Raw genomic sequence first — 24,986 nt, 5'->3', positions numbered from 1 at the left:
GCGGCGGCGGGCTGGACGCAGAGCGCGGGCCGGGCACCGGGGGACTCCGTGCGGGGTCCGGTCCCGGAAGGCCGTGGCTTAAGGCGCGGGGCCGCGGGAGGCCCGGGCGCGCATTGGCGGCAGGCAGGCGGGCGAGCCCACGGCACGGCACCCCCCGCGCCCCCGCCCCCGCTCTGCGGAGAATGGGCACCTCGGGCCGCGGGGCGCAGCCGGAGAATAAACCCCAATGATCACGGGCTGAGTCCGCGCCGCCACCATGTCCGTGGCCTTCGCGTCGGCGCGGCCGAGAGGCAAAGGGGAGGTTACACAACAGACCATCCAGAAGGTGGGCAGGGCCGCGGGGGTGCGGAGTGAAAGGGTGGGCACGGGGCGCGAACAAAGCCGAGGCACAGCCCGGGTACCGGAGCCCTGACGGCGGCCCCGCGCGCCCCCACGAGAGCCTGCGCCAACTTTGCCGGAGGCGCTGGCAGCGGAGGCCCGGCGGCCGCAGGGAGTGGAGACCCCTGGAGCGCGTCGCGCGGTGTCCTTAGAGAGCGCCCCTGGCAGCGGACGCAGCAGTGCTGGACGCCGGGGCCCGCAGCTCCTCCAGCCGGGGCGGGGGCTCGTCGCGCTCCGCTGACAGCCTTGGTGGCGACGGTCGCGCGCCTTTGCGCGCAGCTTGGCGAGTGGAGAAGGGGGCGCGGGCATCCTGGAGGTGCGCCGCTGCGGCGAGTTAGCCGCTGTCGTGAGGTGCTGCGGTGCCCGGCACAAAGGGCTGCATCCAGAGTGTGCGTGTCATCCCCACGGCCCGCAGCAGTGTCCCGAGCTCGCGGCACGCGGTGGACCTGCGGCCAGCGCAGCCCCGCCCCCGCTCGGGTCATTGAGCATCCGCGAGCCCAGCCGCCTGCACGCAGACTTCAGACAACGGAGGTTCGTCCTACAGCCTCGGGCGCATTCTTTAGTTCGGGCTACTGTTTTTAACAGAGAAGGCGTTTGCACAGGACTTCTTTAACAAAAGCTTTTAAGTTTTGCCTTGGGCACCTAAGCTTTTTACTGGTTGTTGTCTTTCGGTTCTGAACGTCGTTCCTAAGCTCTGGCTTTCCTCAATTCGGGTTCCTTCTACAGAAGAATTCTGAATTCCCTTGAGCCAGTTTCTTAGTCCCTCATAACCCGAGGGTCTTGGGATTTCCTGAGCTTGTCACCTGCTTCCCAGAGCCCCCTGGATGGCCTGCTCCTTAGGAATATGATGATTGTTCCAATTGGCAGGTCCTAGCCAGCCTTGAGCAGGTTTTCAAGTGTGGGTTTTTCATTGACTGTGAAAACCCTGGGGTGCCATGGCGGTCCAGGTACTGAGCCCAGTTTTGTAGATTTTTATCACATTTAAAGTAGCTATGGGACTTGGTGAAGGAAACTGGGGAGACTAAGTGGGAACTATCGAACTCCTTCCATAGTAGCTCCAGGAGCTGCCGTCGCTGTGGCCATGGGTTAGGAGCCCTGGTTGATGGCCACTGCATTGGAAGACCCGACAGTATCCAGGCACTCTGGCTATTGGAGCTTGAGAGAGACTGTGGCGTCGTTGACTTCAGCATTTACCCATGATTTTGTAGTCACACCTGCTCGTTAAAGCTCCTCAGGTTCTCTAGGCTAAAGTGTGTTGGAGTACCACCGCAAACATCAGATTGCAGAGAGGGGAAATTTACTGACCTTAGTCCAGGGCAGAAACAGCCTATGCAGCTTTGGGAGCGGGTCTTCACTTTATCCCGTCAAGGTACTTGACCTGGTAGGGCCAACCATCCCTTTGCTGCCTCTCTGTGTCCTTTACTGAGGACGTAGGAAGGCATGAGGAGAATGCACCATATTTACTTCACATGGGTACTTCAACCTCGCTTGATGATGTACCACTGATCACCTTCTGAAGCAAAGACTGGAAGATGGAGCGTTTAGGACAGCCTGAGCTACATGACAAGTTCAAGGGTAGCCCGAGCTAGCTAGCAAGACTCTGTGTCAAAGCCAAGAGCGAGGGATATAGCTTAGTGGGAGAACTCCTGCTGGCGTTCACAAATGCCTGAACTCCATGCACAATCAGCGCTTGCTAGCCTGTCCATGCTGAGATCCCTGGGGATGGCCAGGGTTTCCTGAGAGGCTGGTGGAAGCTAGGGAAATAACAGCTTGTTCTCAGAGTGACAGGATTCCCTCAACCTTCAAGGTCCCACACAAATGTATCCTCTTAATCTTTTCTTTACAGTCACAAGGACACTGTAGTACTCTGAGGTATTGTTCGTGGCATGTGAGTTAGAACGTGACTGAGGTATTCCTTGCTGGGCCCTACTTTTGCTTAGGACTTGGGTGCAGCTAGTACGCCCTGCAGAATTTACACACGGTTCTGCCGATGTATTAGTGGCCCACGATTTCCCTAGATAACAGTCTGTAATTCACTTGTCAAGGTGTGAAGGAGTGGCTGCCCACCTGCCTTCCTACAATCCTGAGGGAGGCAGCTGCCCCTTTCCTCCTCAGCTGCTGGTGGCTGCCAAAGCCTTTACCTTTGGGTGTCCTTGTCTGCAGCGAGGTCTCTGTTTTCCTCTTCCTGCACCTCCTTGTCTGTTATTCTCCCTCTTATGAGAATAATGGTAACATTAATTTGGCCCACTTAAGATGGCCCACCTTCCAAGTATAGATGTTTCGTGAGGTCGGGAAATTTGAACAAGCCATGAGTAATCCTAGATGTGGCGTTCATGGAATAGGGAATGGGGACCCAGAGTGGAGACTTGGAGGGCTGGCCTGACCTGGGGCAGGTGATCTTGTGGTGACAGAGCATTGGCACCTGAGAGATGTAGTCAGAACTGCGCTTTGCCGAGGACAGTGTGGACAGGTGTGCCTGCGATCCTGACATGAAGCTGCAGCTGGCTCCTGCCTTCACAGACGCCAGTGACCCAACCTTCCTCTCCACTAGCTAAAGGCCATCGTATACCTGTGACTCGCATTGTGCAGCTGATGCAATTAGCCTGGTACAGGACAGTGATTCCCATGGCTGCTTGCCCATTAGCGGGACAGCTGAACGCCCCCTGCTGTTTCACAGAACAATTGCATGATAAAAGTTACATATCTGTTGCTGATTGTATTGGCTTTGTGGTTGTTATTATTTGCACAAGTTCATGTGTCACAGTGTATGTGTAGCAGTCAGAGGACAACTTCATGAAATCAGTTCCTCCTCCTTTTTACATGGGTTCCAGAGACTGAACACTCACATCTCTAGGCTTGTACAGCCAGTAATCCAGTTAGGAGGGTAACTTGGCCACTCAGAAAGTTAGAGCTGTCCCCACAGTGTTGAATGGATTGTGGAAGTGTCTGCTATTGCAGTGGCAGAATAATGGCTCGTGGGTAGCTGTTCTTGAGCGAGAGTCTTCCCTAGAGGAGCACAGAGTCTCTCTTCCCATCCCTGGAATGGGGAGAGAATGATACCCCTCATTACTTCATCTGGCATCCACCTTGGGGTGGGAGCAGTCCTTTGGTTTCTTTGCCTCCTGTCAGGCAAGGGGCCACCCTGCGTGGTTCTCAGCTCGAGCCCTGCGTTTCCAAGGATGGGGAGGAACAGGGACGGTTCTTTGGGAACGTGCTGCTCAGTGAAGCCTGGCTGGGAGCACTCCTGCTGGACATTCCAGGGAAGGCATCTGTGCCCAAAGGCTGCTTGCTTTTACATCTGTTCCCCAGTAAAAGGGAGAGGCACTTAGAGCAGGATTCAGCGTCCCCCACCTCCTTACACCCCCTCCTTTGTCAGCCTGTGCAACGAATACCTGTACTGTTTGGTACATGGCTCTCCACCCTAGGCATGTGTTGCTGGATTTTCTTTTATTCTAGCCCCTCTTGGGGTGCCAAAATGTTGACTGCTTTTTACTCTTTCACCTTTTGTGGGGGCGCCCACCACGCAGTTCCCAACACACACAGAGACTTAATCTTTTTTATGAGTATCCAGCCTTAGCTTGGCTTGTTTCTACCAGGAAAGTCCCCAAGCTGCAGGCGATGAACACATTGTATCCGGCAGATACAGTAAGCACCAGGTGTGACCACTAGCAGACGGCATGGAACTGATGATGTCTTGAAGCCCACAAGCCGAGTGTGTGGTGTGTGAAGGAGGAATTGAAGACCTGAAGGTGTAGGCAATGAGGGAGAGGGATTATGGGATGCTGTGTAGAGCAGGCTGTGGGAATGACCCATTCGGCTACGACTCAGATTGTGCCCGGTTTTAGGCATGTGTATTTAGGATCCTCTGAGCTGCGGCTGCAGGGGAGCAAAGCAGGGCTGCTTGGGCTTCTTAGGTCAGATTCTCTTTTCGTCAGTTCTAGTTCATGTGTGCTTTCTGGGCCTCGGTTTCTTGCTCCTAGAGTGAAGATGGCATTGAGGTTAAAGGTGCTTGAGCAGTAGAGAACGGGTCAGATCACTTCAATGTCCTTTGGCAAGAGCTCTGTCGGAAATGGCAGAAAACTGTTGCAGAATATTACTTTAACTATGAAAAAATGTAGCCAGGCAGTGGTGGCGCACACCTTTAATCTCAGCACTCGGGAGGCAGAGGCAGGCAAATCTCTGAGTTCGAGGCCAGCCTGGTCTACAAGAGCTAGTTCTAGGACAGCTAGAACTGTTACACAGAAAAACCCTGTCTTCGAAAAACAAAGAAGTGTTCCATTTGTTTATGTTGTCTTTATTTAATTATGTAAAGATATGTTGCCAGTTTACCTTGCCTGGGGAAGGCACTTGATTGATCTGCTACAAAGCTGAACTAGCTAGGCAGTGGAGGGATAGGCAGGGCTAGTGGGCAGAGAGAATAAGAGGAGGAATCTAGACTTGAGGAGAGAAAGGAGAAGAGGATGAGGGAACTAGACAGGGAGCTGCCCAAGGCCAGCGAGGCAAGCACCAGCCTGACAGACGTGGAGTAAGACGTACAAATGAAGGAAATCTAAAAAGCCCTGAGGCAAAATGTGGATAAAGAGAAACAGGCTAAAATAAGTTATATAAAGCTAGCAAGAGATGAGCCTAAACTAAGACTGAGCATTCATAATTAATAAGAAGTGTCCGTGTCTTTATTTGGAAGCTGGTTGGTGGCCCTAAAGAAATCCTGCTACAAAACTGGGCAGTGCAGACTCTTGTAAAGAGGCAGCTTCTGGCACCCTGTTCAAGTTCATCCGAGCGCGCGTCATCTGCCATCTGTGTATCTTTCTTCTGCACGGAGATTCTCATGGAGGCAGGACGATTTGGCCAGGCTGAGCTGTGCTAACTAAATTTTCTAAGCATCTAAAGATGTACAGGACCGGAACTGACATGTATGTTGTCTCAGGAAGGTGGAAATAGTCTATCTGTGGTCACGTGCGTTACCGTGTGTGTCTAGTCATTGCAAATTGGACACAAGTGTTAAACGTGGTTGTGAGACTGTGCAGCTGTGCCTCCCGCGTGTCCTGCCTGCGCGTGCTTTGAGAGGCTCATACAGCTAATTCACATCATCCACAGTGGGGTGAGTGTTCCGAGGTGGCTTACTGGCTTCTCGCTAGCTGCAGGTCGGCAGCAAGGTTAGTCATCAGCCTTCTAGAAATATCCTCAGATCGTGGATCCCTATCTCCTTGCCTGATAGGAAGCAACTTAAGAGGTTAAAGAGTTTATATTTCTGCTCACACTTGGAGGGCTCAGCCACGGTGGCAGGAGCGCCAGGCAGCTGCTCATAGCGCTTTCATAGCCTGGGAGCAGAGGGTGCTGTGTGACACATCTGCTCGCCCCAGAAAGGGGGTCCCTAACAGACGTCCTGACAGTGCCCATTTGAGTTTTATTGGGGTTACTTGTGGAAGTAGGAATGACCCAAAGACAGCTGCATCAACAGCTCAACAGCTCACAGGAGCTGGAAACCTGGAGCACACCGCACAGGCTGCAGGCAGGCCAACAGATTGATGCCTGCCTTTCCAGGTGGCTCTGTCGGTCTGAGCCTCTCTAGAGGGGTATGCTCGTCTGAGAGTCTTCTTGGCCATCCTTACTGCTTTTATACTCTTGGATGGCAGAGGCCTGGAAATTCTGGTCAGTTTTAGGGACTTCCTGAAAGCTATTTTGCTTTACTTTCTGTCCTAAGGGATTTTCCTGAAGAATGGAGTGTTTCCCCTCCCTGTTCACTTCCTATGTCTTAAGAGGATGGAAGGTTTTAACCTCAGCGGAAGCAGGGAGATGAGGTGACCATTTGTGTTCAGACCTCAGGCCATGGAATGGTGCCTCTCATGGTGGGTGGGTCTTCTCACCTCAGTCTGGAGGTTGTGAGCTTCCTGACCAGGTGCTAGGAGCTTCGTTCTCTACAAGACCAGTGGACCCTCTTAACCTCTGCACCGTCCCTCCGACCCCATTGGTTTGTTTTGAGTTTTGACAAGGTCTCACTGTGTAGCCTAGAGCTCACTAGACCAGCTTAGGTACAGCTACGTTTGTTTATTATTTAGTGTGTCTGCATGGGTACTATGGCAGAGGAATGGAGGTATGAGAACAACCTGTGGGAGTCAGGTTGTGAGTTTATCCTCTGAGTGATCTCCCCAGATCAGTTTGTTTGTGTTATATTTAGGTTTATGTTTTTGAGATATGCCTGTCTCTGCCTCTGAGTGCTGGGATTAAAGGCATGTGCCACCAAAACAGGCTTTCTGTGTTAATTTTAAATAGCCCTGTTGCCTTGCGTTTATATAGTGACTTGATTTTATTGTTGTGGTTTGAGTATAGTTTTTTTTGTTTTCTGTTTTGTTTTTTTCCCCTTTGTAATCTTGGTTGCTCTAAGTACCGGCCATTGAGAGGCAGTGCAGGAAATCAGACTGAACGAGACTGAAGTTCTGCACATTAGGCAGATGCTCTACCCCTGGCCTGCATCCCGGCCTTTGGTGTTAGTGTTTGACCTTCACATGACAGGCTTCCTCCGTAGGCTGATGCTGGCCATCGTGGGTTAGCCCTGCTGAGACTGGGGACAGGGTCAGAGGTTCCGCAGTCCTCCCTGTGGGGTGCTCTCTGCCTTCCCCCTTTCCATAGAGACACCCCAGGAGTTCCTTTCTCCCATCCCTGCTAGGATGCAGGCAAGGGACAGTCCTGTCCTGAGCCTCTTGGGACTTCCCCAGGGTGGCTCTATGTATAGTTGGTTGAGATCCAGTGCCTTGGGGACCGGGGTTCAGTTCTTGTCTGTTTGCTTTCCTCCCTATAATCCACACCCGCCAGCTCATGTCCCATTCTTACTGTCCTGGGATTTTGTACTGTGCTTGTCTCCTGCAGACAGATCCATGAGGGTCTGGAGCTCTCTGCATGCATCCTGTCTTAACTGTGAATGCTTGGGTTTGGTTTTGGTTTTGAATTTTGAAGATGTGTAATAGCCCTGGCTGTCCTAGGAGTCCCTCTGTAGACCAGGCTGGCTTTGAGTTCACAGAGATCCACCTGCCTCTGCCTCCTGAGTGCTGGGATTAAAGGCATGCACCACCATGCCCCACTTCCTGTGAATATTTTTAAACTAAGTGAACCAGCATCCCATTTGCTATTTTAAGAAGGCATGAGGTGGGGCCGGGCGGTGGTGGCGCACGCCTTTAATCCCAGCACTCGGGAGGCAGAGGCAGGCGGATCTCTGTGAGTTCGAGACCAGCCTGGTCTACAAGAGCTAGTTCCAGGACAGGCTCCAAAGCCACAGAGAAACCCTGTCTCGAAAAACCAAAAAAAAAAAAAAAAAAAAAAAAAAAAAAAGAAGGCATGAGGTGGGGATTTAGCTCAGCAATTAAGAGCATGCACTGAGCCGGGTGGTAGTGGCTGTGCCTTTAATCCCAGCTCTTGGGAGACAAAAACAGGCAAATCTCTGTGAGTTTGAAGCCAGCCTGTTCTACAGAGCGAGTTCCAGGACAGGCTCCAAAGCTACAGAGAAACGCTGTCTCGAAAAAACAAAAAGAGCACGCACTGCCCTTGCAGAGGTTCCAAGCTCAGTTCCTAGCACTTCATTGGGCAGCTCACAACCACCTGTAACTCCTAGAGGATCTGACCTTTCTCTTCTGGCTCGTGTGGGTACCTGCACATGTGTCTGCACATACAGCACACAAGCAAACACGTATGCATGTAAGTAAAACAATATTTTAGAACATGGAAACAATTCAGTATTTCCTTATGCCATAAAATGCTAGGTACCGTGTAATGTAGTACTGTCTGCCTTGTGGCTATACCATGAGGTGCTGCCCCTGACCTCTCTGTCTTCCTTGTGGCTGACATCCTAGGCATGCTGGGGGGAGTTATTTTGGGTCCTTGGAGAGAGCCCTTTCTTGAGATTGAAGGCTTGAAGAAGAGCATGCTGGGAGCCTTGTGTGTAGGGGCATGCTTCAGAGGTTTGTTCTTCAGGTAACCTGGAGAAAGTCCAACCCTGAGTTTTAGATCAGGTTTACCTGACCAGAAGCAGCTTCTTGCAGCAGCGCCCCCTGGTGGCCACTGAGTCCAGGATCTGTTGTAACCTATGAAGGAGCAGGGCTGGAGAGACCACCCCTGAGGTTGTACCGGCTGAGGGGTGGAACTGGGCAGCTAGCCTCAGAGAGGAAGTAGTTCAGGGACCCGTGCTACAAAGTAGAGGGCGGGGCAACAGGCAGCCTAAAGGAACAGGCCAAGCGTGTTTTTGGTGAAGGAAGGACCTGCCTGTTGTGAGCTGTTGAGCTAAGGCATAGGAGGAAGCAGGTGTGCCAGGCTTCTTCCCCCCCAGGAGACTGGTCACTCCAGGTAGAAAGGGACTCAACACTACCTTCTGGCTGTCCTGTGCCCGCTGACTTGCCACACTTCCTCTGTCCCCTCTCACCTCTCCCTCTGCCTTTCTCAGTGATTTAAAGTACTGCCTCAAGGGGACTGTTAAATAGTAGAACCTGCCCATGTTAGGCATGTCCCCTTCACCCCCAGGCATTCTCATGCCCGATGTCCCTGTCGTCCCACCTCAGTGCTGCCAGTCACTGGTGCCAGCGCATGCCAGCCCGGTGCCAGCGCATGCCAGCCCGGTGCCAGCGCATGCCAGCCCATGTGCACCAGCCTTGGGGTCTGTGGCGGTCAGACCCTCACGTTACGGGGTTAGGGAAGAGTGCTGGATTCTTCTACAGACATGTCAGTGCCTCCAGGACACCTTGGGAGCTCAGCCCAATGCCTTCCAACATGGCCGCCTGTGCAGGTGCGGCCTGGGGTCTGCGTTTCTGACCAGTTCCCTGCAGTGCTAAGTGCTGAGGATGGACCCTGCCTGGTGGGGTGAGGGCCAGCTTCCTACTGCTGGGAACTGACTCTGACCTAGGAACAGTTCTGGGAGCCCACGGTCCATCCCCGACCTGTTCTCGTTGGACTGTTCACTTATCACCCGATAAGATTGTTTTCAAATCTGGACCCTTTATTATGTGTGAGACAGTCTGGAAACAGTGCTGATCTCCGCAGAGTGCAGCCTGGGTCTTCTGTTCTGCTTCTTTTTGTGTTGTGCTCAGGGCTGGAAGAGATCCAAAGGAATGAGGTTGTTGATTAGTAGCCCCGCGATTCCCTCTCCACCATGTATAGCCTGGTCATACGTGTCTGCAATGCCTCCTGCTGGCCGTGATGGCTCATTGCCTTCCCTCACTGACCTAGACTGAACGTAGCCTGCAGAGGCGTAATCTGCCTCTACCCTCTTGTGAAGTCGTGACTTCAGGGTCTGTGGCACTCTCTAGGTAGGGGCCTGGGACCTGGAGTGAGTGTCCCCAGCACTCTCCCCAAGGATCCTGGTGTCCAGATGTGAACCAGCTTCTGTGTGACTGGCATGTGCCCTGCTTACCTCCCTCCAGATGCTGGATGAGAATCACCATCTGATCCAGTGCATCCTGGACTACCAGAGCAAGGGCAAGACGGCCGAGTGCACCCAGTAAGTAACCATGCCAGCCCAGGACCCAGCTCTCCCCCTGGGCTTTTCGACATTGCCTTCTCCATGTGACGCAGCCTCCTCTGTGCTCTGGGAAAGCTTCCTTGGGTGCAGAGTAGGGTAAGGTTAGATTTGGCCCTGGGAACGCAGGTGATGTGGGAACCATCGTCATTTAAGGTTTGGGGTTTCCACAGTCTCCATCCATGGGCCAGTAGTAGACCCAGCCAGGAGACCACCTGTGCCTCTGTGTGGGCAAAGTCCTTTAGATGTCTCTCACCTTCACGAGGTATCAAGTATGCGAGACCCTGGTGCCCACCTGGTGCAGCTTGCCTGAGAGACCTGAGACCTTGCCTGGTGTGATGTGTGGGTGAGGGTCCTCAGTCCCCAGCCCCTTCCTGTTTCAGCTGCGATGGAGTTAGCCTGGTGTCTGACTCTGTAGCAGGGCTCTGTTCCCTGGTCTCTTCCTTCTCCGTTGATCTAGTGCCACTTTCCACTTGGCACACATCTCAGGGTCTCCGGAGGTTTTACTCATGGGACAGGAATTGCTTGGGTCTTGACTGGACCTGTTCCCTGCCTTCCCCACCCTAGACTGTGGAGAGCCGCAACGTTTTGTTTCCAGAGTGTCCTGGGGGCCAGTGTGAGGTCAAGGCTGACTTGGGTAGACTGTGCTTCTATCTTGGGCGTAGCAGTTTGTCCTGCTTTACCTGTCTGCCGTCTCCCGTAGGTACCAGCAGATCCTGCACCGGAACCTGGTCTACCTGGCAACCATAGCAGACTCAAACCAGAATATGCAGTCACTCCTTCCCGCGGTAGGTACTGCAGCCAGTTTCTGAGTGTGTCGCCTTAGTAGGCAGGTGAACAGCAGCAACTCGGTGCTATTAGGCAGCAGAAAGGAGGGATTCTGGGAAAACCCCATCATGTGGGTGAGGTTATAATGGCCAGACAGGTAGAATTGGGACTTTGACTGCTTAGCATAGGGAAGTGACCCCAGAACCAACCCAAGGAATGTCAGTTGTGTCGTGACCGACAGGAGGGGGCTTTGTGCCTTTGCTGCAAACCCTTCTGTTTATTTTCTGTTTTGTGGTGCTGAGGCTTGAATGCAGGGCCTCATTTATTGTAAGTCCCTCCAAATGGTGTGAGCACTTCTGATGCCTGTGGATGCACTACCTGGGCTTTAAAAAACAAAAGCAAGACAAATTTTTCTCAGCGATGCATGCCTTTAAATTCTAGCACTTGGAGGCTGAGGTAGTAGGATTGTCATAAGTTTGGAACCAGCCTGGGCTGTATATTGAATACCAACCAGGCTAGCTAGAGCTACACAATATGAACCCTGTCTTAAAAATAAAAGGAAGTTGAAAGGAAAAAAAAATCTGTGCAGTCATATTCCAGATGTTAGTATAAATACTTTTATTGTCTGTTTAATTTTCTGTAACTGCATTTTCCCCAAATTAAATTTTTACTGTGAAGTTGGATCGTGTGCCTGTGGCTAAGTGAGGTAATGAGGCCAAGAGAAGGAGCCACCCCAGGATGACAATGCTGATTACAAGGTGCCAGGGTAGACACATTACCAGGAATGGTTCAACCCCTGGTACACTGCCCCCTCGGAAAGCAGAGGCATTGTGAGTGGTGTTACACTCGGTCAGCTGTGATGTCGATTAGGCGCTTGTGCAGATAGCAGCTGACCTACCGGACACGCCCCTTCTCGTCTTCCGTGCTGGGGATTGAACCTAGAGCTGTGTGCATGTGATGTCCTCAGTTCTTTTATTTCTTAGAAATAAGTGCTAGTCTTAGGATCTAACTATTTTGCCCAGCCTGAGCTTGAACTCTATACGCAAGCCTTGAACTTGTCATCCTCCTGCCTCCACCTCTCAGCTGAGATTATAGGGCTTCTCAACACCAGGCCTGGTTAGGGGCTTCCTTTCTTGGCTAGGTACAGATAGCACATGCATGCAAACCTTTGGAGCCACTGTTTGATCTAGGGAACGATCCGTCTCCCTTCTACACCTTACATTTAACTGAGGGGATAGAGGATGAGAGGGGAGGGGAGGAGACACAGGGAATAAAAGTGCAGGAAGCCAGGTTGTGCAGGTCATTGATGAGATGTGGAGACTGAGAGACCCTTATTCAACTGATTTATGTTCTGAATGTCACGTTTGGTCTCTGTCTTAGCCCAGTACCCCTGCTGGCAGGTAGCTGTGCAATTCCTATGTCTCTGGAGAGTTAACTGTCCTAACCTTTGTGTCCTCTACAGCCACCAACACAGAACATGAACCTGGGCCCCGGAGCACTGAGTCAGAGCGGTTCCAGCCAGGGCCTGCATCCCCAGGGCAGCCTCAGCGATGCCATCAGCACAGGCCTGCCCCCTGCTTCCCTTATGCAGGGCCAGATCGGTAACGGTGAGGAGGTTTGCTGCAGCGATGTCACCAAGGTAGCCAGCCGTAGGCGACTAACCGGCTGCAGGATCAGCCTACACCCAGCAGAGCTGGGTACAGTGCCGTCCTGGCCTGTCTTGTGCCCATCTCTCTCCCACCGTCCTGGCCACGGGTACTCTGCTAAGCCTGCGTGTATGTGCAGAGGGCATGAAGCTGACTTCGTGTGCCCAGTTCCACTTGACTCTCTCCACTTAGTGTACAGACGTGTGCTTCTGCACGGGTCCCCTAGAGTGAAGATGTGGTGGTGCTGCTATTACTGCAGCATAAGGACTAATAACAACTGGGGGAATCTCAGTAACCGTGACACAATGCTATGTGTCTGTGCGTAAATCACTTCCTTCCTTGTTGTTACTGACCAGGGATTAACCTTCCTGCTCAAAACCGTCTGAAGGGAACTTGGATGGCTTTACCTTGAAGTGGATACCTGGCTTCCAGTGCCTGACACGCTGTCTCCTACCCTTCCTGGCAGGTCCAAACCATGTGTCCATGCAGCAGACGGCTCAGAGCACACTGCCCACAACCTCCATGAGCATGTCAGGCAGTGGCCATGGGACTGGGCCTGGCTACAGCCACTCGGGACCCACCTCGCAGAGTGTCCCCATGCAAGGGCAAGGTGCTATCAGCAACTATGTGTCTCGGACCAACATCAACATGCAGTCGAACCCAGGTACTGGTTCACACTTCTGGTCAGCTCCTAAACCTTGGCAAACTCGGGCAGCTTGTCTGTGTGACCCTAAGGGGCAGCCCTCCTGGTGGTGCTGTGGTTCTTCCCTAGGCGTTTCCACAAGGCCGGGTTGGTGGATACACAGTGACTCGCCCTGAGTGGTTTCTCAGAGGCCTTAGGAATTCCAAGTCCCATTGGCTGTGGGACTTGGATAAACACTGGTCTCAGGTGAGGTATAGTGGTTCCCCACGCAGGGAACCCCGGGCAAAGGCCAAAAGTATAAAAGATGAAGGGTCACAAATACTTAACTGAAGGTTCCGGCCTTTCAGCAGAGCAGGGACCGGGATTGGGGGCTGTCCTGATGGTGGGTGCTGATGGTGAGATCAGGAAGTACCTGGGAAAGGGCAGGTCCCAATCCAGATGTTCCCCGAGCGTCAGAGACAGGTGTCAGAGGAGCATTACAAAACAAGATGGAGTGTCTCCCGTGTCCTCTGTGATCATAGCGCTGTAGATTTGTTTTGCAGACACATTGTCATAATGTTTATTGAAGATCGCTTCACCTTTTTTGTTTGTTTGTTTGTTTTTGTTTTTTTGTTTTTAGGTAAGGTTTCTCTGTATAGTCCTGGCTGTCCTGAAACTTGGCTCTATACACCAGGCTGGCCTCAAACTCACAGAGATCCACCTGCCTCTGCCTCCCAAGTGCTGGGATTAAAGACGTGTGTCACCGCTGCCTGACTTATTTTATTTTATTTTTTTCCAGCATAATACCAGAAGCTTTTTTTTTTCTTTTCTTTTCCCAGTGCTGGGGACTAAACCGGGCCTCATGCATGTAAGGCAAGGACTCTGGTGAGCTCCAGCCCCTCACTAAATTGCCATGGCTGGTCTTGAACTTGGAATCTTCTTTCCTCCATCCCCCGAGTAGCTAGGGAGACAGATTGCTCCACCAGGCCTGACTAACTGCAGACTTTAAAATAAATGGCTCTTGTCCTGTTTCTGTTGGCCAGTGCTGTTCCAGTGAGTTCTGAGCAGCATGTAGAGAAGCCAGCAAACAGGCGGGTGCAGTCCACAGTGGCTGAATGGCTGCTGCTCAAGAAATGGAAAGAGGACACTGACCTGCTTCAAGACAAGCCCTGGGGACAAGGAAGGAAGGACTGTAGTTTCTGTGGTTAGGAGCCGTGGGCCTGAGGACCCTCTTCTTGCCCAGTGACCTTTCCTATGTTACCCAAACATTAGTGCTAACAGCTGAGGCCCGACCTTGTGCCAGGGCTTGGCTGCAACTCACATTGTTAGAGGTATGACTTGGAATCGGAGGTGCCATCTTACATGAGCTTGGGAAGTGGTGACAGAGAAGCATTAGGAGAGAGTCGGGTTTGCAGGGGACACAGCCCCCCTTCCCCATACACCCTAGCGCTTTCTCAGGCTTATTTTGGGGTCTCTGTCCTGTCACGCAGTCTCCATGATGCACCAGCAGGCAGCCACATCTCACTACAACTCAGCACAGGGCGGGAGCCAGCATTACCAGGGCCAGGCGCCCATTGCCATGATGGGCCAGGGTGGCCAAGGGAGCAGCATGATGGGACAGCGGCCCATGGCACCCTACCGACCCTCCCAGCAAGGTAAGGCCAAGGCCTACTCCAGCCCATGGTAAAGAGCCAGTGGTCTGCCCCACGTGGGCCATAATGTCTGTCCCTGGCATGAGCAAGGACGCTGGGCCTATAGGTGCAGTGGGGACCCAGGGAGCAGATGTCTTGGGCTGAAGGGACAGATGGTGGTTGTTTCAGTTCCACAGTGTTTGGGCAGCTGGGTTAATAGGAAAGGGAGGATTGGTGTTTGAATGGTCCTGGGTGTGTTCCTCCCATGGGCAAAGCTGACTTAGCATGGCTTTGCTGCTGAACCAGGTGTGTGAGCCTGTCTCGTTCGCCCAGTGTCCTTGTCCTGAGTGTCTGGTCACATCCCCACAGGCTCTTCCCAGCAGTACCTCGGCCAGGAGGAGTACTACAGCGAACAGTATAGCCACAGCCAGGGAGCTGCAGAGCCCATGAGTCAGCAGTACTACCCAGACGGTAAGGCATGCTCCTGACCACTCCTTGTTCATCCGCCCTTCAGACCCAGCCTCGTGTCCTGCCAGCAAAGCACCCTGAGCCCCCTCAGCTTGAGCACTCTGGGGCATGACTGAGGCTAGTCTCCCACAAGAAAACCTTCCACATAGGACACTGTCCATGCCCTTGGGTTTTCTCTGCTTCCCTTTCCCAGAAGGTGTAGGAGTCTGAGCTGGCTAGAGCCACCCAGCACTGACAGGTGTGTTTAACATGGTGGGTCCCATGTCCAGCCTCCTGCCCTCACTTCTGCAGGTTGTCCCCTTTAAGAGGATTTGTGGAAGTGGCATTTAAAGTAATCCTAAAGACTGGGTATGTAACGCCAGCTTCTTGGATGACGGAAGCAGGAGGATTAAGAATTTGAAGCCAGCGTGGGCTACATCAGGAGACTCTGTCTCAATAAATGTCTATCCTAAATATGCATTTTGAGAGATAACAATGGAGGTCTCTGATGTAAGCATGAGGCAGGGTATGTTGGGGAATAAGAGCAGGGTAGGTGGCTGAGACAAGCCTGTAGCTAGCCGTGATGCCTGGTATCAGATGGCGGCTTGTCCCAAAGACCTTTTCATGGTCACAGCACCACTCTCTGGAAGCCCCAAGAGTTGGACAGATGCAGGAGAGAGCAGCAGGTGCTGTCAAGAAGGCTTGGTTCTCTCCACAACTTGGAGCAGCCTCACAGTGAGAATGATGTCTGCATTTGAGAAAGAGACAGACAGACAGACAGAACAAAGGGGCTTAGAGAGATAGACTCAACCAGTTGTGCCTCATCTCCTGGCCTGAAGTCAGTGCTGCAGACCTAGGCAGGGAGACATTTCCAGCAACAGTAAGTCACCTGTCTCTTGCAGGCCACGGTGACTACGCCTACCAGCAATCGTCTTATACAGAGCAGAGCTACGACCGCTCGTTTGAGGATTCCACACAGCACTACTATGAGGGGGGTAAGGAGCATGGTGGGGACCCATGCTGTGCCCCAGTGTATAAACACACTCCCAGAGCTAGCAGTGCTGGCCTCCAGCAAGTCTCACCCAGTCACTGATGATAAAAGCCAGGTGTCAATGGATGGGTAAGAGACAGCTGGTGTCAGTTTGTGAGCCTGGGTTTGCCAGGCTATGCACTGAACTCAGCCTCACTTTTGTGTTTGGGGAACGGACAGGGTTTGTCTGACCATGTTGAGGGTGTTGCTGGGTGACAGACGCTGCCATCCTTCCAGCTGAGCGGCCTGTGAGCCAATAAGATTGCATCTTTTGTAAGGGGCTTGTGGTCCCAACTTGTAGAGACCCTTGGTGATGCTGTGGGAATGGGGAGAGGGCTGGCTGTGTGTTGCTGTGTGGCTCTGAGCAGAAAGCCTTCCTTTGCAGAATTTGTCCATCTCTGGTGTAAATCTGCCCATCCTGGCTGACCCGCATCACCAATGGATGCCACAGAATGTGGAAGTGAGATGAGAGACACAGGTCCTAAGCAGGTCGAGAGTCCTGGATTTACAGGCCTTAGCAGATGTCACATACACATTAACTTAAAAAAAAAAGATGTATTTCTGTCCTTTATTAATGTTTGTGTGTATGCACTGATACACCCAGAAGAGGGTGTTATGTGCCCTGGAGTTGGAGTTACAGGTGGTTGTGAACAACCTAATGGTGTTCTGGGAACCAAACTTACGTTTCCTGAGGAAGCAGCCAAGTACTCTTAAGCCTCTAAGTCATCTCTCCCGAAATATTTCTTAATAATTGACTTGCTTGGTGTCCATCATCCCAGGGCTACAGTGATGGAGTTGCCAGCAGGGCAGCTTGAAGCATCAGGCCTTCCTCCCCCCAGCTCAGCATCAGGCCTCACACGCAAGCGCACACACACACTAGCTCTGGAGGGCTGAGATCTGAGGCCAGGTGTCTGCAGACCCACAGGACACACACACACACACACACACACACAAGCTCTGGAGGGCTAGGATCTGAGGCCAAGGTGTCTGTAGACCCACTTTCTGCCAGCTCAGGGCAGGTCTGCCCCAGCCTTCTCCAGCACTTGCTGCTGCCATCAGTCTAGCTGTGTCTCAGGCTGGATAAACCTGTTCCTCTCTCCACCTGCATCATCTTGTGGCCTCTGCGTCTGCTCACATTTCTCTCGCATCCACAGAAGGTCTTGCTTCTGATTAAGGTCACAGTCATGTCTTAGGAACTGAAGGTTGCCTCTGGGGCTGTTCTATTTTCCTTGTTGCCGGGACAAAACCCTTGACAAAGGCAACTTCTGGAAGGGCTTTATTTTGCTCAGTCTGTATGTGGTACAGTCCAGGGTAGAAGGAGCCTGAGGCAGCTGGTCACATTGCAGCTGCGTCCGGAAGTGGAAAAAACCCCAAATGCTGGTGCTCAGCTCACTTCTCCTCTTTATCCGGTCTGGGACCCCAGTCCACGACATGGTGCCACCCATATTCACTTAAGCTTTTCAAGAAAGACCTTCGTAGGCACACTCGGTGTGTCTCCTGAGTTGTTCTGTGGAGCAGAACTTGACAGTTGGGGGCACAGCCTCTGTCTCAGCAGCCACCCGCCCATTTTGTATTGTCTGGCTTCTCATTTGTGTTTGTAACATAATAAGACAAAAATGTCCTATGCTATTTGAGCCGTTGTGGAAACACGCTACCTCTGGAGACACGGTGCAAGGGTTCCATAACTGCTCGCTTGTCCTGTGCCCAGAAATAAGACTGTACCCTCTTCTTCCCCCAGGAAACTCCCAGTACAGTCAGCAGCAGACTGGTTACCAGCAGGGCTCAGCGCAGCAGCAGACATACTCCCAGCAGCAGTACCCCAACCAACAGAGCTACCCCGGACAGCAGCAGGGCTATGGTAAGAGGACTGCGCACATTGTAATGCTGTCATTTAGGCAGATCTTTAGTAAGCTTATTTCGGCATAGATGCTGGTTTCTGGGTAGGTTGGGGGATTGTGCAGAGTTCCCATGTAGTTAGCACTCTGCCTCTGTGATGATATTTTATTTGTCCTATAACAAATAAAGCTTGCCTAAAGATCAGAGTGTGGATCAAGCCACATTAGAGGCCAGGCGCTGGGGGCACACACTTTTAATTCCAGCACTTAGGAGACAGAGGCAGACAGATCTCTGTGAGTTCAAGGCCACCCGGGACACACAAGATTGACCCAGTCTCAAAGAGAAACAGAACCAGGTGGTGGTGGCTCACACCTTTAATCCCAGCACTGGGGAAATGGAGACGGGAATTGATAAGGCTGGGCAGAGAGAGGAATATAAGCCGGGAGCAGACAGGAGCTCGGGATTCAGTCTGAGGTTTCGTAGAGACAGGATCCCCCATTCGGTCTGAGGAATTGGTAGAGAGAGGAATTGGTAGAGAACTAGTGGCTGCTGCTCTGCTTCTCTGATCTTCAGGCAAGCTTTATTTGTTAAAACACAAATAAAATATCACCACACGCCTCCCCCGTATCTAAGATCATCAGTTACCCAGTTCAGTGGTTTCAATTCAGAAGCCAGGATTGGGGCCTGAAGAGCTGGCTTGGTTGTTAAGAACACTTACTTCTCTTGCAGAGGACCTGTATTTGATTCTCAGCACCCAAATGGTAGCTCCCAGTTGACTGAAACTCCAGTCCCAGGGGGAGATCTGATTCCTCTCTTCTGGCTTCTGCTTAATGCATGTGGTATGCAGGAGAAAGGAAAACAGCATTGAGCAATAGCTTACATACAGGCCATAGCCTGTAGCATTGCAAGCCCTGCCTAGTGATCATAGGGGCTGGACCGTGGTTCCGTGGTGGAGTACTGCCATCTGTGATGATCTGTGTTCTGTCCTCAGCATCACACATGCATACACAGATGATAACTAAGCAGGTGCTGTACTTTATCCTTTCCTGAGCCTGCAACTTAGTTTTCACAGGATCAGACATTTCTTTTTTTATTTTATTTATTTATTTATTTATTTTTTTTTTTTTTTTTTTTTTTTTTGGTTTTTCGAGACAGGGTTTCTCTGTAGCTTTGGAGCCTGTCCTGGAACTAGCTCTTGTAGACCAGGCTGGCCTCGAACTCACAGAGATCCGCCGATCAGACATTTCTTTTCGGCCTCCGAGTTTCCCTTGTTCCATTTAATGTTGTGCTTTGCTGTGTTCACCATAACTGACCCCAGATGGTTCTGGAGAAGCCCCTTACCCTCTTCTGCAAGGTGGCAGGCCCAGTGTGCTAGTGACAGACCTCATTGCCCCACATGTGTATGAGCACAGTCCTAGTTCCTCACAGAACTCTCAGAGATGGCATTCTGCCCGACCACCGAGGGACAGGTGCCTGGTATCTGGGTGTTCACAAGCATGACGACCCGGTCATGGCTGGCCGCTTAGCCTCTGCTGTCTTCACAGGCCCTGCCCAGGGAGCTCCCTCACAGTACTCAGGCTACCAGCAAGGACAAGGCCAGCAGTATGGAAGCTACAGAGCGTCGCAGACAGGACCTTCTGCCCAGCAGCAGCGACCTTACGGCTATGAGCAGGCAAGCTTTCTGGATGTTTCTGGAAGTGCTGTCTGCCAAGTGTCGAGTGAGGCATGACAAGGATCTCTCTCATGGTCCCAAGCAATGACAGGTGGTACCAGCTGGCTTCCAGGACAGCGGCGGTGCACAACCACTGTGGGGCTAGAGTTGCCAAGGTGGTCTTGATGACAGAGATACTTCTTTCCCAGAGGCCAAAGAAAGAATATCTCAAGAATTTGCGGACCAACAAGTAGCATGCTAACTTAGTTATAGGCTGAGACGCAGCAGGACCTCTCAGGGGAATGTGTCCTCACTTCAGACCTTTAATGCAGCCTGTGAGACTTTTAGCTGTAGAGCCGGGTGGTGGTGGTATGCACCTTTAATCCCTGCACTCAAGGAGGCAGAGGCAAGTGGATCTCTGTGAGTTCAGGGCCAGCCTGGTCTACAGAGTGAGTTCCAGGATAGCCAGGGCTTCACAGAGAAACCCTGTCTGGGTGGGATACAGAAAACAAACCAAAGAGTTTTAGCTGTGGGTCTCAAGGTGCCAACCCAGTCGGTTGGCTGATGGGCCTAGGCAAGTACAGGGAGCAGTTGTGTGTGTTTCGTGTTTTCTAGTGTCCCCAGCCACTACCCATAGATGCACGCCACTCCCCACGATTCCCCAGTTTTGAAGATCAGAAATAGGTCCATGCAACACCATATATCCCTGCAGGAAGAACTAGCTGGCCTGAGGGCACTGGGTTAGACTCACTCTATACAGAGGTGCCGCTTGCTGTGCCCTCTGCTTCACCTACCTGGGTACAGGCGCCGGTGACCTGTCAGATTGTCTCTGCCAGATTCTTCACTGTGGGCTCTGTGGAGAAAGGAAGCTGGGATGTGCTGAGTGCCTGTGTCCCGAAGAACAGCGTCTCCCAGGAGACTCCTCCCCGGGGTGCAGTATTCTTTTAGCTTCCAAGCCTGCAGCCATGCTGTATTCAGATTATGCATTGACTGACCCTGTTAACCAGCTCACTCTAAGCTGTTTCCTAAGAGTGAAGCTGGTGTTGGCACCAGCCCTGCTGTTCCGCCAGTCACTCGAAGGAGCCCAGGGCACAGGGGGTCCTTTCCTGGAGGGTCAGCATGATGTCTGGTAAGGCACATAGCCAGGCCCTACCTCTCAAGAGAGCCCAGTGCATTGCTGAGGGCACATTGCTGTCTTCACAGGCCCTACCTCTAAACGGAGGAAGGCTTCTCTGTCCTGCTCTGTCCCGCAGCCACTTATAATAATCACTCAGAGGCTTAATATTAATTACAGGATGTTTGGCCTGTAGTTCAGACTTATTACTAGCTAGCTCTTACATTTAAATTAACCCATTTGTGGGAGCCACCTTTTTAGGGTGACTTTTGCTAGGCTCCTAGCCACGGCGGGTTCTTAGGTTCCAGGGTAGGGGTTCCAGGGTAGGGGCGTGAGGATTAGAAACCTTAGGTAGGAGGAACAGAGATAAGAAAGAAACACAAAGACATAGGATAGTATCGGGAGGGCCACTCAGTGCCTCTTGAATATTAAGTTCTGAGTGCTGAATTTGCCTATGTTTTTTCCCTCCACACTTTTATAGCCCAATACAAAAGGGGGAAGAAGGCAAAAGACTGCTTTAACATAATACAGTGGACAACCAGAACAGTTACTTGCTCCAATACGTGAGACATCAAGCCATTAATTCTTGAGAAAAATATTCTATTATTTAGGCAGTGAACCACCCCCAGACCAGGTACCCTAAGGCTAAACCTCCTATTTCAAAAGAAGGAGCAGAAGTATGCTTAAATTCTCTGACCTTTGATCAGGGTAGAGAGGATACACCTCTATGGGCTATCTTAATGTCCAAAACACCAAGTAACTATATCCTAGGTCAGGGTGTGTAGCTATACTTGTTAAGAACTTTGAATAAGCTCAAACTCTCTGACCTTCAGACCAGGTGGAATAGGCTCACATTTTGGGGCCTCCACACCCATTTTCATTAATCTGTGTATTGCAACGTGGCCGTGGCTTTTACCAGGCTGGCTTGCATCCCCTTAAACTCGGCCCGTCTTTCTCCCTGTATTCAGTTTGGCTTTCCTACCTCGCTGTAGGCCAAAGCAGGTTTATTATCAGCCGATGAGAGCAACATACATTCCCAACATACAGAAGGGTTGTCCTCCAGCACCTGCCTCTCAGTAAAGCTGATGAAAACAAATCAGGTCAATAAGCAGCTAGAGAATAAGGTGAGGGAGTGACAGTCAGGCTAAAAGCTGATATGTCTGGCAGGGTTGCCGTGGTGTTGGCACACAGTGGTGGCACATGCATCCAAGGCAGAGGTGTAGATCTCTGCGGGTTCAAGGCCAGCCAGGTCTCCAGAGTTCAGGACAGCCTGTGTACAGAGAAGCCCTGTCTCAAGAAACAAAAACAAAAACAAAACAACCAAGTCATGATACTTTTGGATTGGAGCAGAGCTACCTCTCACTTTGTGGATTTGGGCGGACTATTAGCTAGCTAGCTTCTGCAATCACTTCCCACCTGTGATCCAGGGTTCTGGCTGTGTACATCCTACCACTCAGGACTGAAGATGTGTAATCTTCGCCTTGTTCTCTTTTAGGGCCAGTATGGAAATTACCAGCAATAAGGGACGAGCGTTGTCTTTGGACCCTTCACAGCAGTACGTTCTGGACAAGCCAGTGGCAGTTCTGATGAGTCATGACATGTTGGTTACCCTGCGCCCAGTGCCATGTCTGCATGTGACGCAGGCTGATTCCATGCTGGGTATGATGCTAAGCGTGCACTACTGGCTGCGATGGTGTGACATATTTGGTGCTGTGTAAAGTATTGTATAGCGATACAATGGAGAGGTTGTCCTGTTTTTGTCCCTCACCCCCTCCTCAATGTTCTTAGCTAGCTCTGGGGGTCATGCTGTCATCACACGTTCTGTGCCCAGTGATGAGACAATATCTAAAAGGTACCATGATCCATGTTACTGTGAACAGACCGGTGTGCTCCTCACACCATTGTTGCAAAGTGGACTGTAAGTGTTTCTTTACTTGACTGCCCTTAGCTTGACACACATACAACCCTGGGTGGCCATCTCTCCCTGTGCCTAGATAGGACTTGGGGATACCACCTGCGTCTTGGGCTAGTTTTGTGTGTCCTTGTAACAAAGAAACTGTGCTTCGTGTGGAAAGACAGTGAGCTATCCTTTCTAGAACTTGCCCATTGCCTGTGTCTCTCCACTCCTATGTCTTTAAACAATGAAGAGGGATCAGTGTCCTTGAGGGCAGTGTGAGGGTGACCTGTCCGAGGGAGGGCAGTGTTCTGAAGAGCAAGGCTCACTGTCTACCGGTTGTGTTGTTTATTTAATGTCATTTCAAGAGTGTGCCCTGTCCTAAACTTGGGGAGAATTCAAAGCACTGACGCTAAATTTTACAAGAAGTTGGCAAGAGTTTGTAACTTCTTCAGGACCTCAAAGTTCAGATGGCCAAGCAAGTAGAAATCTGAAATCCACACCGTATATTTAACGAGTCTAAATAGTTTTATTAACATTCTTTTAAATGAAAAGTACACATTTTATATAGTGAAATTTGAGTGATTTTCCTTTTTCTTTTTTTCTTTACATCCGTAGGATGTTCAATCTCATTTTAATTCTGTGCAAAACATGAGAAACGGCCTTTTTGGAAAGTTATGGTCAAAGGAAAATACCACATATAATGTAGCACTGGCATCTCTCAGCCTTTATTTGGATAATAATCATGTTACTATGAAAAGGGGAAAAACCTTCAAGATAAGTGCTAGTGTATTCCTAAGAACTACCAAGAAGATACAAATACACACACACACACACACACACACAGCATCCAGGGCCTCATGCATCGGGCCTATCCAGTATGATGCTTTTGTTTTATTTGTATTTTTAGACAAGGTCTTACATAGCCCAGGCTCACTGCACGACTAAGGCTGACCTTGAGTTTATGATCCTCCTGCCTCCGCTTCCCAGTTACTGAGTTTACAGGCATGCACACCTGGTGGTTCAGTTGATAGTTTTCAAAACATAAAACTTACCGGTAGCTCAGTGGGTGAGGATTTACAAGGCACTTTTGTGGGTTTTACTTGAATTAATCTTGACAGCCTTCCTGGGAAGTACAGAGCAAGGACTGTTTCACTTAAGATGAAGACTGAAGGACTGGACTGTTGGCTGCAGTCCTAGTCTAGAACATTCTCCCTCTCCTGTGGGGCTGACACCAACAAGCGTGGGCAGATGTGTCTCGTAGGCTTAGGGTGTAGGAATCCCTTAATACAGGCAAGGCTGGCTGTGTGACGGTATTAACTCTACAGAAACGAGTTTCTGATTGCTAAGTGACACAAGTATTTGGCAACTTCATTTTAGGGAGTCATCTCTTTTGCTCCTTTCTTTTCTGGCAATTTTTATAAAACTCGTCTACAAGCGCAATTGGGGCCTAAAATTTCCCATTGAAAATGTCAAAACATTTTAAGTAACTGTGAAAATGGTTTTTATTCCTTGCCAATCTGGGAATATGCCTTCTATGTGTGTGTGCATGTATGTTTGCGTGTGTGTGTGAGCGTGTGTGTTAAGTGCTGTATTTGTATGTATGTTAATGGCTGTATTAGTATGTGTGTGTGTGCAAGTGCTGTGTTAATACTTTTTGAAAGAAAAGGACACTTAAAAAATGTATCACCCCAAAACTTCAATCTGAAATGTCTTACATTAAGAATTTCTTGAATGTTGTGTATATATTTTTTAAAAGCACTTTGTGAAATAGTTTGTACATTTATTTTCCTAATTTATACATGATTTTTGGTGTTAATATATTTAATGATTAATAATAATGTTTATTTAATGTTTTGTTCATTTTTATGTAATTTGTGGGGAACAGTAATGCCAGTTCTTTTTCATTGACTGTATTACAGCTTTTTTTTTTTCTGTAACGCAAATGTTCGGGGAGTCCTAGCCGAAATGAACCATTCATGCAGATGTGGTTGACTGTGCAGTTTTTTTTAATGACTCTTCCTACCGAAGGCCAGAAAAGGTGAAGTGGGAGATTTGGGAATCGCTGCTCATTCTTCCTCCTGTTTCCCAGCGCACCCATCCCACACTTGGTGAACTTGACCAGTGATGACTGAGGCTTTCAGATGTGCTTGGCAGAAGCCCCGCGTCGGGGGCTATGGTGGGATGGACGCCTTTCCAGAAGCAGAGCACAGCACAATGGGGGACTGGCCATGTCTGCAGAGGCCGTGGACCGGGAAGAAGTGTCTCCCTCTCCCTGTCGTGCCGGTTTTCAGACCTGGGCTTCAGTAACGAGCGTCCATTCGCAATTGTAAAAAGAGGACTTTCCGTTTCCATTAAAACATTTTTTAGCCACTACTTCATTTCTGTTTATCGAGCAGGTTAAATCCGCCTTGTTATTTGTGAACGCAGCACCCTCTCTCGTTTAGACCCTTTTTGTTTGGTTGGTTTT

At 50.7% G+C, this 24,986-nt stretch overlaps 1 protein-coding gene across 2 annotated transcripts; it reads left to right on the top strand.

Annotated features, from left to right (window-relative positions):
- Window positions 1-16: 16 nt before the first annotated feature.
- Window positions 17-24,892, top strand: Ss18l1 (SS18L1 subunit of BAF chromatin remodeling complex). 2 transcript variants are annotated; one of them, XR_005285434.2, is made up of 12 exons: window positions 17-325; window positions 9,783-9,859; window positions 10,581-10,665; window positions 12,108-12,252; window positions 12,758-12,955; window positions 14,404-14,568; window positions 14,914-15,015; window positions 15,894-15,986; window positions 17,760-17,879; window positions 19,402-19,529; window positions 22,118-22,281; window positions 24,609-24,892. XR_005285434.2 is itself a non-coding variant. In XM_038330453.1 (11 exons), exons 1-11 carry the CDS (start codon window positions 257-259, stop codon window positions 22,142-22,144), a joined length of 1,209 nt encoding a protein of 402 aa, XP_038186381.1. In that variant the 5' UTR covers window positions 17-256; the 3' UTR covers window positions 22,145-23,362. The 2 variants fall into 2 exon arrangements, 1 of the variants encoding a protein (XP_038186381.1); XM_038330453.1 differs by lacking the exon at window positions 24,609-24,892 and having other exon boundaries at window positions 22,118-23,362.
- The last annotated feature ends 94 nt before the right edge of the window (window positions 24,893-24,986 follow it).

The sequence above is a fragment of the Arvicola amphibius genome, chromosome 5 (genome assembly GCF_903992535.2).
Source record: "Arvicola amphibius chromosome 5, mArvAmp1.2, whole genome shotgun sequence".
In the NCBI taxonomy this organism is placed as follows: domain Eukaryota; kingdom Metazoa; phylum Chordata; class Mammalia; order Rodentia; family Cricetidae; genus Arvicola; species Arvicola amphibius.
Note: the sequence above shows the minus strand (reverse complement) of the source record. Positions and strands in the feature narration are given on the sequence as shown.